General features: G+C 44.0%; 1 protein-coding gene across 1 annotated transcript in view; it reads left to right on the forward strand.

Annotated features, from left to right (window-relative positions):
* The window catches only part of LOC117360002 (fatty acyl-CoA hydrolase precursor, medium chain-like), a 52,178-nt gene that overhangs the window by 18,192 nt on the left and 19,507 nt on the right, over window positions 1–14,479 (forward strand). The window contains exons 7-9 of the mRNA XM_033943529.1: window positions 4,487–4,600; window positions 8,171–8,275; window positions 10,388–10,528. Of these exons, the coding sequence (XP_033799420.1) occupies window positions 4,487–4,600; window positions 8,171–8,275; window positions 10,388–10,528 (360 nt within the window). The remainder of the gene's footprint in view (window positions 1–4,486; window positions 4,601–8,170; window positions 8,276–10,387; window positions 10,529–14,479) is intronic.

Raw genomic sequence — 14,479 nt, forward strand, 5'->3', positions numbered from 1 at the left:
GATGGCCCCCGATCAGCGCTCAGAATAGACCGCGCTGGACATGCCTCCAGGAGAAGCTGGAAGTCCTGCTGGTTCTTAGTCAGTAAGGAATAACAAACAGTCAGGAACAATAAAGTTTCAAATATACCTGAGTCTCAATTCCTTGAGTTCATAGCCCCTTAGCCAGGGGTTAGTCCATTTATTTCATGAACAACCAAAAAAAAAAAACATGAAAAGAATAACCGAGCCGTAAAACAAAAGCCCACACCTTCCTTACAGGTATTAAGAGGTAAGTCCTGTAACAGTCTATAATAGTCCAGTCTTAATAAGCCCGCAGTCCCAAGCAGGGCAGGAATAAGACTGTTACAATCTCTCAGTTGTATGGAACCAACTCAACAAGCAGTTGGTGGGGGAGGGGAGTAGCTGAATCCACTTCTTCAATAAGCTTGCCACAAATGGCCCCACAATCCCACCCAAGGATCTTGTGTGGATTCTCCCCACTCTACTACCCCTGCACACAGTCCATAATGCAGTCCCAAATCAGCCGCAAAAAGGCAAAAAGCAAAAATCTTTCAAACAAATCAAACCTGGATTTAATGCTACCAGATCTAGGCACCCTTACAGCCGTGAGCTCAGCACTGCTCACCGGGCTCCAAAACAGGTGCATGCAGGTTTCCCCAAAAACCAGAAAAGAAAAGTCCACAAAAATTAAGCACAGCCAAAAAGTAAAGTCATAGTACTCAACTCTCATCCATTGCTGATGCTTCTGGTTCCATGGCAGTGTCCATAAACTCCATGGGCTCCGGGTTAGCTAGCTGGCTGGCTTCAGGAACAGGGGCTGCATCAACCATTTCAATATCCTGGGTTCTCTGAGACTCAGGAGACCCATCCTGAGAACCTCCTTCCTGGGCTGACCCAGGGTAGACTAACTTGGTCTTTCTCAGGGCTGCTTCTAAAACATTGAGGCGACCACGCCCTGTCCTGAAAGGGGGAAGGGCAGCCTGTAGCTTTTGCTGGGTTTTTTCCTGGGCTCTAATTAGGCCCAGCAGCTGTGAATTACCTGAGCTTGTGGTTTTGCTCTGAAGCTGTTCCTTTGTATAAGGCACCTCCCTCTGCTCCAGGCTGTTCTCCCCATATTCCTCACCTCCCCAGGGTTTTATAACATGGGGTTTGAATGGGAATTCAGAGCCTTCCTTTCTATTTGTGTCTAACCTGTCACATTGGTTAGCCCGCTTCAAGGCAAGGCTAGGGTTAGGAGGAGCCTTCCTTGGCACAAGCCGAGCTTTAGGGCTAGGGTTGTGACAACATGGAAGTTGGGTGAATGGGCTGTGGCTACAGACAGAAGGGGGTTATAGATGCCTTGAGGGTGGCAGAAAATTGGATGTCAGGAAGGGTAACAAGGGGTGTGTGTGTGCAGATATCAGTATTTACAATTGTCCCTTACAGTAGGTACTTATATGAACCTTGGAGCAATTGTAAATAACAAAATCTACCTTTTTCAGCATAGGTGTGGAAGGATTGAGGTACAGTAACTATTTATTATCACCAGTGGATAGACTGATATAAATTGGTAACCCTGACATTGAAGAAAGATGGTGATATTTATGTGCTATTTTTGGAATAAAGATTTTCAATTTGAAAGATGTTCAGCAAACAGCAAAACAGTTTGAGATGAATGAGCACTGCCTGATTCAGGAAAAAAAATTTGATTCGATTCGATTCAGACTTTTCCTCTCTCTGTTAAATCCTAGCTCATGTTTGCGGTCTAACACCAGCTCTGGCAGGATACACTTTTCAAATCTGACATATTGTAATCACAAAACAGAAAATAAAATTAGTTTTTCTACCTTTTGTTGTCTGGTCATTATTCAAATCTTGTTGGTCCCAGGCTCTGGTTGTCTTGCATGCCAGGTTCTCCTTCTTTCTTCTTTCTGCATGCTAACCATCCATCTGCCATCTCTGTCCTCCCCTTCCGTTTCCCTTCCCTCCCCAGGAGATCTGGCATCTTTCCTTTTTTTCGTCTCCCTCCACAGATCCACCTTTTCTTAACTACCCTTTCATCCAGCATCTCTCCCTACTTCCCCACCACCCCAGTGTCCCCCATTTCTCCCTTTCTTTTCCCAACTACCTTCCTATCCAGTATCTCTATCCCCCCTCCACACCATCCTTTGTGTCCAACTTCTCTCCCTTTCTGTTCCTTCCCTCCCTAAATCCCATTGTCCATCATCTCTCTCCCTTTCGTCTATTTTCAGACCCATTATTTCTTCCCCCCCAAAGTCCGGCATATGCACGTCACTTTGAACCCCCACCCTTCCCTCCCTCCCTCCTTGTACTTCTACACCAGGGCCCCCCTCCCCTGAAGGTCTGTCCCCCCCTGAAGGCCTGCACCCCACCCCTATAGGCCTGCCTGTCCCCCTGAAGGCCTGTGCCACCATCCCTGAAGGCCTGCTTCCTCCTTGAAGGTCTGCTTCCTCCCCTGAAGGTCTGCTTGTCCCCCCCTTAAAGGTCTGCATCCCACCCCTGAAGGCCTGCCTGTCCCCCCCTTGAAGGCCTGCCCCCCTTGAAGGCCTGCATCTCCCCCGAAGGCCTGCCTGCCTGTCCCCCCATGAAGGCCTGTCCTCCCTTGAAGGCCTGCATCCCCCCCGAAGGCCTGCCTGCCTGCCCCCCCTTTGAAGGTCTGTCCCCCCCTGAAGGCCTGCACCTCCCCCTGAAGGCCTGTCCCCCCTTGAAGGCCTGAAGGCCTGCACCTCCCCCTGAAGACCTGTCCCCCCCCTTAAAGGCCTGTGCCCCCTTAAAGGCCTGCCTGCCTGTCCCCCCTGAAGGGCCCCCCTGCCTGTCCCACCCCCCCACCCTTGGGGACTGCTCACCCCCCCCCCCCTCCCGGAAGGTATGCGTGTTCCCCCTGGCCTCCCACTGGTGTCCGGCTTCCCCCTAGCCTCCCCACACCATTTTCCTTTGAGGAGCAGCCTGCAGAAAAGATTGCAGTGCTAGCGATCTTTGCACTGCTTCTTAGCTGTTTCCTCCGCCGCGGTCCCGCCCCTCCGAAGTGAATCGGTGAACTGATTCGAATCGTGAATTGGGCAGCACTAATGAACACCACACTTTTGTTACTTCGGTATAGTTGTCTCTTACCTTTAATTTCCTGTTGATTTACACACACATCCGTGGGAGGGGGGAGATATCTCTTTTGTTTATTTCTTGATTGGATGTATTGGACAGTAGGGGGGGGAGTTCATTTTGTATTGTTATTGATTGATTGTAAGTGCTGATTCTGATTATTAATGTATGTATAATTTTATGCACTTTGTATTAGCATTGTAAATTTAATAAAGACTTTTTTTTTTTTTTTTAAAGAACTGATTGGCAGAAACAAGTCATATGGAAAAGTTGACATCTCTTTGAAATAGAGGCACCATTATGAGGGACCGACTAAAGTTTCAAGAGGTGGCTGGTTCTGATGAAGAGAGATGAATGCATTTAACTTTCTCTCTCACAGAGCTCTCAGGTCTCAAAACATTAGGACATAAACGATCACACAAATTATTATTGCGCCCATAAGCAAAAAGTAATCTCACCTCTGCCAGGCATGGATGTATTTTCAGCCGTGCTGAATGGGAACATATCACACGCTGGATCTGTCTAGACAGCCTCGTGAACTTTGATACTTAGAGGAGAACATCATCTTCTTGAGTTCGCTCATAATAATCTAGCAATTCATTTCTGGGACTTTGAAAGGCTCTTTTACATGCCTTAGAAACCAGAGGCTCTGGATATCCCCTTTGCGTACATTTACTTCTCAACACAGCAGTTTTCTCCACATACTCCTGATTGGTATCAAATACGCCAGTACCTTTCAGATTGTTATCGGAGCATGTGATTATTGGATTGTTGATCAATTGTGCTCTCTCCTTATACCAGGGATCTCAAAGTCCCTCCTTGAGGACCGCAATCCAGTCGGGTTTTCAGGATTTCCCCAATGAATATGCATTGAAAGCAGTGCATGCACATAGATCTCATGCCTATTCATTGGGGAAATCCTGAAAACCTGACTGGATTGTGGCCCTCAAGGAGGGACTTTGAGACCCCTGCCTTATACTGTGTGTGGTAATATTGACATCCAGGTAACCTCAAAAAAATCAACAACTAGGGGAAAGAAGCCCTCCAGACTCACAGATATTTTTCTTCCAAGAAGGATATTAACCATTTCAGACATCTGTCTTTTACCTCGATAACCTATAGTACAGTGGTCCCCAACCCTGTCCTGGAGAACCTGATTGGCCTGAAAACCTGATTGGCCTGCTGGTCCTCCAGGACAGGGTTGGGAACCACTGCTATAGTATATGTAACAAAATCAGATGATCAACTGTATTAAATGCTAAAGTTAGCTATATTAGTATTAACAAAAAAGTTTATTTAATAAGTACAGGTCCTATGCCTGGTTAATTCTTAATGATGACTCTGTACTTTTAACTACTGCACTCATTGTAACTTTCCAAATGTTTTCCAGATTTTGTCTCCTTTATCCAAAGGTTTGTTCCACAGAGCCATTTCTGAGAGTGGAACAGCAACCCTTCCTGGAATTTTCCTCTCTGATCCTGAAGTGATAGCTCATTTTGCAAATGTAAGATTTTAGATTTTTCTTCCTGGTGGTATTTTATATTCTTTTCCATTAAGTGATCTTCTTGGAACTCACCAGCACTTAAAGTCTGATATCTCGCCTCGCTGGGATAGTTGTGTAGTGCCATTCTATCTTGCTCTTTCTGCAGTTACTCCATTCCTTCAAGCCTCTCCATCAGGCTAACACCAGTCATCGCCAATTGGCGGCGATAACTGGAGTACCAAGATCTACAAAAGCATGTGTTACACAGCAACAGGAGAAACTGAGACCTGGACGTTAAACATATCCTTCAACCGTAGGCATCGGAATGGGGAAGACCACAGGGGCCATGGCCTCCCCCAAAATTGGTGGTCAGTTATAGCTCTCCTCCCCCCCACCCACCTCCTCCCGGCCACTGTAATTTTAAATCGTCGGGCAGTTGCCGCAAAGCATCTCTGCAGAATGAATTCCAGGGCCGGCCTGCTCGTTGACGCTGCGTGGGGGCTGCTGGAAGATTTTTGGAAAACCAATTAGTAAAGGAAGTAAGCCAATCAAACCATGTCTCGAGCGCTTTATTGAGTGATGAAATGTGGCTTTGATATTCATCATATGCATCAGGGATGTATGTACAACATTCCTCCTCTATAATAGCACAAGTAGGTGTTGGGGAAGAGTGCAGGGGTGGGGTTCTGTATTAGAAATTGGACTTTCCATGGGAGATGCTTATGTTAGATCATCTGCCCAGTTGTACTGTTTATTATTATTATTGTTGGTTGCTGCCTATTGTTGATTATTGCTTGGATGTTGTACATATCTTCTGTGCAATGCTCCTTTAATAAACATATATTAAAAAAAAAACAAGTACCACCTTGGGAGGCAAGCAAGTAGTCTAATGTAGTATTCGCTATAATTTCTTCAAATGTGGAGAGTTTTCGTACAACAAATTTAACCTGTAAACTGTATCTTATTTATACTGGTTTTAGACCCCTAGTTTGTGTCGAGCTAGGACAAAAAAACTTGTATTGAAAAATCTTGCACTGTAACGATTGCAACCTGTAAACTGTTTATGATGTTTGTTAGCCTGAAACCCATTCTGAGCTCTTTGGGGAGGACACGACAGAAAATGAAATCAAGAAATTTAAAATTACAGCAACCAGGGAAGGTAGGTGGGGGAGTCAAGAGCTGGAGAGCGAGATCATGCCACAGGATCCTACTGGGCTAGGACAGAGCCTTTGCCCCCCCCCCCAAAAAAAAAAAAACAACAAACAAAAAACAAAAAAGCATTTCACTGCCTATGCCTTCAACAAATCCATTATGAGCTCTCTAAACTCCCTTAGTATCATGTAATGTATGTTCTGGCTGTTTGCAGAAAGACCCATGTCAGAGCACGCTAAGGTCACTTTTTTACTGAAGCTTGGTTAAAGAACCCTTAGGGGTACTTTTGCTAAGCTGCAGTAAAAAAAATTAAAGGACTCAGTTCACCTTTAAGTGGGTCTTTCCCTGCGCTAAGGACATTTTTACCACAGTCATAAAAACCGCAGTTTTATTTTTTGCATTAATGTTGCCAAAAATTACCACAGGATTACTTATCACCTCCTATTTTGTAGGCAGTATGGTCCTGATTCTATAAAGCCCACATAAAGTTAGGTGCTGATATCAGCACTGATTCTGTAAAACTTAGGCACCCATTATAGAATCACGCTTAATGTGGCCAAAGTGTGCTTAGAAGGCACCACTCATCCTAACATTGAGGCGTCCACAATTTATGTCAGTTTTTCTTCACCTAAAGTTAGGCGCTAGTGTCAGAGCCTAATGGTGCCTAAGTCACAAAGAGACACCTAGTTCAAAAACACGCCCATGATCCGCCCCTGAACATGCTCACTTTAGTGTAGGCGCTTTTGACTAGGCGCCTACTTTTTGTAGAATCCAGTTATTCAAGTTAGGTGCCTTTCAATTAAGTCCAATTAAAATTGATTCTGAGGTGTTTAAGCTTATTGATCAAATTAACCCCCCCCCCCTTTTTTTTTTTTTTTTTTTTCAAAACTGTAACACGTTTTTTTAGCACGGGCCTTGGCGGTAACAGCTCCAACACTCATAGAATTCCTATGAGCTTCAGAACTTGTACCACCGCAGCCGTTGCTAAAAAATGCACGATAGTTTTGTAAAAAAGGGGGGAGGGGGTAAGATAGGCACTGATATCAGCGCCTGACTTTAGGTGGACTTTATAGATTCAGGGCTTATGGGCTCCTGTGTTATCCATGCACTAGTCAGTTAATATGCGACGCTTACAACTAATGCAAAACACTGCGGTCAGACTAAACTAAACCTTAGGTTTGTATACCGCGCCATCTCCACAAGCGCAGAGCTTGGCACGGTTTACAGAGTTAAGAGGAAAGGAACTACAATAAGGGATAAAGGAGAGGGACTAAGAGGAAAGAGAGGGACAGAATACTGGAGAAAGGGAGGTGATTAGATTTTTGCAAAGAGCCAAGTTTTCAAGTGTTTGCGGAAGGATTGGAAGGAGCTTGAGTTTCTGAGTGGGGATGAGAGGTTGTTCAAGAGTTCTGTGGTTCTAAAGGGGAGAGATGTTCCAAGTTTTCCTGCGCGGGATATACCTTTTATAGAGGGGAATGATAATCTTCGGTCTAAAGAAGTTCGATCACGTGACGCCATACTTCAAACAGCTACACTAGCTGCCGATGGAAGCTCGTGTAAAGTTTAAGTTCGCCTGCCTCTGTTTTAAAGTTTTTTACGGGCTAACCCCTAAATACATCACTGACCTCTTCTCCTTCTCAGCCAGCAAACACAAGAGAAGCTCCCACTTGCATTTCGTTTCTCCCCCGGTTAGAGGATGCAAACTAAAAAAAACACCATGAGCATCTTCTCTCACATCAAGCAGCTCTATGGGGTAAAGACCTAGAACAACTCCTATTGCCCACCACTTATGAGGTATTCAGGAAACGCCTCAAAACTCACCTATTCCTGAAATACCTAGACAGCTGACCCACTTCTCTCTTTCCCCTCTCTAACGGTGTTCCTGCCCTTTCTCCATATTGTTCCCACATCCCTTAAGTTAACTCAACTTGTACGTCAACTTAACTTGTACTTCACTAATCTTTTGTAAACCGCATAGAACTTAACGGTACTGCGGTATATCAACTGTTATTATTATTATTAATGCGCGGTAAACTGATTAGCACAGGAATGCCAGTTTTCTGTCCCTGACCTACCCCTTCAAAAAAATTTGAGCACTCGGCACACACTCATTGCAAAACTACTTCAGGATGTTGTAGCACGTCTCATCGTAGTCCACATTAGGCACATATTAGCACATAATGGAGCTTAATAAAAGGGCTCCTTAACCGTCCATTGCCCCATACAAAAAAAAAATTGTGAGCCCAGTAAGAACAGAGAGAGAACCTGCATATAATAAATGTAAACCACTTTGGTTGTACCACAAAAAGATAGACTATCAAATCCATGACCCCTTCACCCACTGCATTTATTTTACTTTATAAATACCTTGGATCCATTTGATGGCTGAACGAAATTATTGGCATTTGTGTTCTTTCTCCATTTTCATACTGATTGCAGACAACCGCAAACATTTTGGGCTGTGACGGAAAGAATTTTGCTGCGGTTGTGAACTGTTTAAGGAACAAAACAGAAGAGGAGCTTCTGGACCCCAGCTTCAGCACAGTAAGTAAACCTTTATTAATACAAGCAATTGAATTATCAATTCCGCCTCCAGTTATAGCTTTTGAGCATGATGGGGCGGCCCAAAAGGTTGTAAAACGTGTTTGTATCTCCGACAAGCCCGTGTTTCCTCTGGTACGGCATAACAGGCCAAATTAGTTTTCTAATATTTTATCAAAGTTCAGGACAGAAAATCCAATTTATAAATCCATGCCGCTCTGATTTGTGGACTGTATGGTCGGTGTCAGGTCAAAAGCGCGCCGGGACAAAGGCGCGCCCAGACAATTGAGCGCAGCGCGGAGGCACGCGCCGCTCTAAATTACTGTTTTTAGGGCTCCGACGGGGGGGCGTGGGGGGGAACCCCCCACTTTACTTAATAGACATCGCGCCGCGTTGTGGGGGGTTGTAACCCCCCACATTTTACTGAAAACTTCATTTTTTCCCTGTTTTTAGGGAAAAAGTTCAGTTTACAGTAAAATGTGGAGGGTTACAACCCCCCCAAACCCCCTATAACGCCGGCGCAATGTCTATTAAGTAAACTGGGGGGGTTCCCCAACAAAAACCCCCGTTGGAGCCCCTAAAAACTGTAATTTTGTGCGGCGCACACCTCCACGCTGTGCTCAATTGTCGGTGCGCGCTTTTGTCTTTCGCGCCGTTGTCTATGAACCGTATGGTCAACCCATCAGTTTTTTCCTTCACTGGGTGAATAAACTTCTGGAACGGAAAGACATTCTGGGCTAGATTCTTTAAAGGGTATCTAGTGGTATCTGCATTGCAAGTGCCACTCAGTGCTTATTTACACGTTAAATAAATTTCACATTCAAATAAATAATTTTATAATAAATAAACTTAGCTTTAGTAGAAAACTTCTTTTTAGAATAAATTCATTATTTTTTAAACTCGGTACGGGAGGGTTGGGCCCGACATGTTTCGATTATCGCTTTTTCAAGAGTCCTCCTGCAACCGCCGGTATCATCCACCCCACTAAGGGCTCATTTTAAGAAGCCGCGTTAGTGGCTTTCACGCACACACCTTTTCAGCGCGCGCTAACCCCCGCGCTAGCCAAAAAACTACCGCCTGCTCAAGAGGAGGCGGTAGTGGCTAGCACGGCCGGCAAATTAGCGTGCGCTATTACGCGCGTTAAACCGCTAACTCAGCTTCGTAAATGGAGCCCTAAATTCTTACCAGCGGTTATGGGAGGACTCTTGAAAAAGCGATATGCAAAGCATGTCGGGCCCAACCCTCCCGAACCGAGTTTAAAAAATAATGAATGTATTCTAAAAAGAAGATTTCTACTAAAGCTAAGTTTATTTATTATAAAATTATTTATTTGAATGTGAAATTTATTTAACGTGTGAATAAGCACTAAGCACTTTAAAGGACTTTTTGAAACGCTGAAGCACGAAGCACGGTGCACTTTCAAAGTTCTTTAAAAAGTTGGTTAAATAGCCTGTAAAATTATAGTGAGCCAGCGACGATATTTCCACATAAAGATCACCGCCATGGAAGTTATTTGATGCGGTGGAGTGGTGGGGCTGAGGCTCAGTAGAAAAGCAATTAAATATTTGGATGTCTGCTTGGAGAGTTTGGTTATAAGACTGTGATAATATTGGCTCTAAGCGAAGAACTGATTTAGAATTTACATCAATCTTTGAAGTGTAACTATTTTTTTCAGATAGGCGCCCTTAGGCGTGGGAGGGCACCTCCGCTTAGGCTTCACTAGGTGTCCTAAGAGCTCAATGCCAAACTCTTAACTTGTTTAATCTTTTTTATGATTAGCTGTAAACCAGCGCGGTCAATTACCACGCCAATTTTTTTTAAAGTGCAGATCCTGAACTTAGATGTTTCTAGGCGGCCGCAATTAGGGTGACTAATGGCGCTTAATGTAGGCATCTTATATAGAATATAGCCCTCTCTGTCTCTCTGTTTATATCTTATATGGTTTGGGGAGGATATGCTGGATCCCTTTTTGTTTGGAGAGGTCAAAGAAATCAATCTCTAGCCCCACCCCTAAGATCTAATAGCTGATGCTATGCTGAAAAGCATGTTGGTCCAGCCATAGCCACTCCATTCCACGGCATATGTTTATAATTAACAATAATTATTTTTCTCTAGAGCGTCCCAAATGTACCAGCAGTTGTGGATGGTGTCTTCCTACCAAAGAGCCCTGAAGACTTCCTGCCAGGGGAAGAGGGAAATCCTGTCCCTTATCTCCTTGGAGTTAATAACCATGAATTTGGCTGGATAATTCCAAGTGTAAGGATTTTTTTTTTTTTTTTTACAATTAATTTTTTTTCCACCAAACTTTAAAACATTTACCAAGCATAATGAGTGTTCATGTAAACTTTTCCATCTTTTTTATTGGTTATAATTTTAAAGGGCTTTTATTTTAAACCTTTTTGATGTTAGATTCATCTATGTTTCCTTTCATTTACACAGCACCCTTAACCAGAATTTGAATCAACAAATATACTGTTATAGTACATCCCTACCCTAAGGATTTTATAACACGATTGGGTAAATAGGGTAATGGAAGATAAAGGGGGTGATTAAAAACATAAGAATTGCTGCTGTTGGGTCAGATCAGTGGTCCATTGTGCCCAGCAGTCCGCTCTCACGGTGGCCCCTAGGTCAAAGACCAGTGCCCTAACTGAGACCAGCCCTACCTGTGTACATTCCGGTTCAGCAGGAACTTGTCTAACTTTGTCTTGAATCCCTTATAGGTCTTGTCCGTGTTTGTTTTTATATTTAGTTAAGCCGGTTTATCGTAATGACTGGCTGTGATTTTTTTTTAATTTGTTCTCTGTAACCTATCTTGCTGTTCAAAGAAATGAAAAGCCCAAATTTGGGCATCAAAATATAGGTGACTGAGAACCAGAATTTCCATCTCCTCTGGCCTACCAGAGTTATTCAGCCCTGGCCTACGCTCAACTCGAGAGGCTGTGAAGTTGTGACCGGTGAGAATTAATTTTTTGTGAGTCCTGGTTGTGGTTCCCCAACCCAATGAATTGGCTGGAGTCCACGGAGTGTCCGTATGCGGACGGAGTCAGGGCTACACTTACCCTAAAAATGTTAAAACGAACAGGCCCAAGAACTGAACCTTGAGACAAAACACTGGTATCATCTCTTTCCTCAGATTGATCTCCATTGACCACTACCCTCTGTCACCTTCCACTCAACCAGTTCCTGACCCAGCCCATCACTTTGGGGCCTGTACCGAGGACATTCAATTTATTTATTAGACACCTGTGTGGAACACTGTCAAAGGCTTTGCTAAAATCTAAATACACCACATCTAATGCTCTCCTTCTATCCAATTCTCTGGTCATCCAGTCAAAGAAATTGATCAGATTTGTCTGACAAGACTTGCCACTAGTGAATCCATGTTGCCTCAAGTCTTATAATTCACTGGATTCCAGATACTTCACTATTCTCTGTTTTAAAACCATTTCCATTAATTCACTTACCATAGAAGTCAGACTTACCAGCCTGTAGTTCCCTACTTCTTTCTTTCTTTCTTCCACTCTTTGGAGAGAGACTACATCCACTCTGCTCCAGTCCTCCGGTACCATTCCCAGCTCTGGAGAAGTATTGAAAAGGTCAGCCAGCGGAGAGGCCAGAAATTCCCTAAGTTCCTTCCTAAGTATCTTTGGATGTACACCATCCGGCCCCCCATCGCTTTGTCCGCCTTTAGTTTAGTTAACTCCTCACGAACACAATCCTCTGAAAATTGATCAGGGGGCATACTTTTAAGCAACTTCTGCATGTAAAATAACATTTAATAATAATAATTTATTTTGTATACCGCCATACCCAGGGAGTTCTAGGCGGTTCACAGCAGTTAATCAAAAATACATACAGTTCAATCATTGAAGTTAACAGTTAGGAGGAAACAGTATAAGAAGGGGGTAGGAAAGGTTGCAGGCCATAAGGGGATGGGAAAGCAGTCATAAGGTAGTAGTGATGAGAGAAGGTAGTAAAAGAAAGTAGTGGTGAAATGCATTAAGAGTTCAGTCTGTGGAATAGATGCGTTTTGAGCTGCTTTCTGAAGTCAAGATAGGAGGGGGCATCAAGTACAATTTGGGCAAGCCATGGATTCAGTTTAGCCGCCTGAAAGGAGAATGTTTTATCAAGGAACCTTTTGAAATGACATAGTTTTAGTGAGGGAAAGGCAAACAGGTGAATTCTGCGGGAGCTCTTATTGTTGTAATTTAAATTGAAGTGTGGGTTAAGATAACTCGGTGACATACCAAATACTGTTTTGTAGCCGATGCATGAGAACTTGAACAGGACTCTGGATTCGAATGGTAACCAGTGTAGTTTATGGTAGAAAGGGGTGATGTGTTCCCATTTGTTCAAGCCAAAGTTGAGGCGGAGGGTGGTTTTCTGAATCAGTTTCAGTTTCCTGGTGGTTTTCTTAAAGGCGCCCAGGTATATGATATTGCAATAGTCAAGGATGCTGAGAATGGAGGATTGTACTAACAGACGAAAAAGAGGTGTCGTCAAAGTATTTTTTTATGGTGCGGAGTTTCCAGAGCACCGAGATGCTTTTCTTAAATACTAGATCAGAGTGTTTCTCCAGAGTAAGATGTTTGTCTAAAGTGACTCCTAGTATTTTTAAGGTTTGTTCAAGATCCATTCACATGTATTGTGGTGTCCTTGATTTTTTCGTTGGGTGTTGCCAGGAAGAATTTAGTTTTTTCCGAGTTTAACTTTATGTGCTGAACTAGGCATTTATTTAGCCTGGCGTACACATAGAAGTCATAACGCCTATTTATTTACAAGATATTGGAGGGTAAACATTAGTAGCATAGTTTTATGACATGATGGAGCTTTTTGTCTGTTTGTTTATATGTTTGATGAATGCTGCGTTCTTTCATTGTGTATGTTTTATTGTTCTCCACCGAGAATCCCAGGATTCGGTGGAATATAAATAGATAAATAAACACACCTAGAAATTTCAGGTGCGGAATCCATTCTGAGTGCTGGTCACAGAGGTGTTCAATGGTCTGGTTTGTTTTATTTGGTTTATTGATATCTGTTATTGTGGCATCTTGTATGACTTATGAAATTTTAAATTTTGATGTATGTGCCCTTAAATGATATTCGTCGTTGATGAAACATAGAACATAGAAACATAGAAATAGACGGCAGATAAGGGCCCACGGCCCATCTAGTCTGCCCACCTTAATGTCCCTCCCCTACCTTTGCCCTGTGAATAGATCCCATGTGCCGATCCCATTTGGCCTTAAAATCAGGCACGCTGCTGGCCTCAATCACCTGTAGTGGAAGACTATTCCAGCGATCAACCACTCTTTCAGTGAAAAAGAATTTCCTGGTGTCACCTCGTAGTTTCCCGCCCCTGATTTTCAACGGATGCCCTCTTGTTGTCGTGGGACCCTTGAAAAAGAAGATATCTTCCTCCGCCTCGATGCGGCCCGTAAGATACTTGAACGTCTCGATCATGTCCCCCCTCTCTCTGCGCTCCTCGAGCGAGTATAGCTGTCATTTGTCAAGCCGTTTTTCGTATGGTAGATCCTTGAGTCCCGAGACCATCCGGGTGGCCATTCTTTGCACCGACTCCAGTCTCAGCACATCCTTGCGATAATGCGGCCTCCAGAATTGCACACAGTATTCCAGGTGGGCCCTCACCATGGATCTATACAATGGCATAATGACTTCCGCCTTACGACTGACGAAACCCCTTCGTATGCAGCCCATGATTTGTCTTGCCTTGGACGAAGCCTGCTCCACTTGATTGGCAGACTTCCTGTCCTCACTGACGATTACCCCCAAGTCTCGTTCTGCTACCGTTTTTGCTAGGATCTCGCCATTAAGGGTATAAGACTTGCATGGATTCTGGTTGCCCAGGTGCATAACTTTGCATTTTTTGGCATTGAAGTTGAGTTGCCATGTCCTAGACCATCGCTCCAGTAGGAGTAGGTCGTGCATCATGTTGTTGGGCACTGAATCTTCGTCTGTTGTGCATTTGCCCACTACCGTATTTTCACGCAAATAACACGCACCCGTATAAAACGCGCACACGTGTATAGCGCGCAGAAATCACGATGATAAGCACAAAAACTTTGGTATAACGCGCTCACGATTATACCGCGCATGCTGCCCGACTCTCCGTTCACCCCCCTGACTTCCGTGCACTGCCCCGCCTCTCCGTGCGCTGTCCCGACTCTCCGTTCACCCCCCCTG

This window comes from Geotrypetes seraphini, chromosome 4 (genome assembly GCF_902459505.1).
Source record: "Geotrypetes seraphini chromosome 4, aGeoSer1.1, whole genome shotgun sequence".
Lineage (NCBI taxonomy): Eukaryota > Metazoa > Chordata > Amphibia > Gymnophiona > Dermophiidae > Geotrypetes > Geotrypetes seraphini.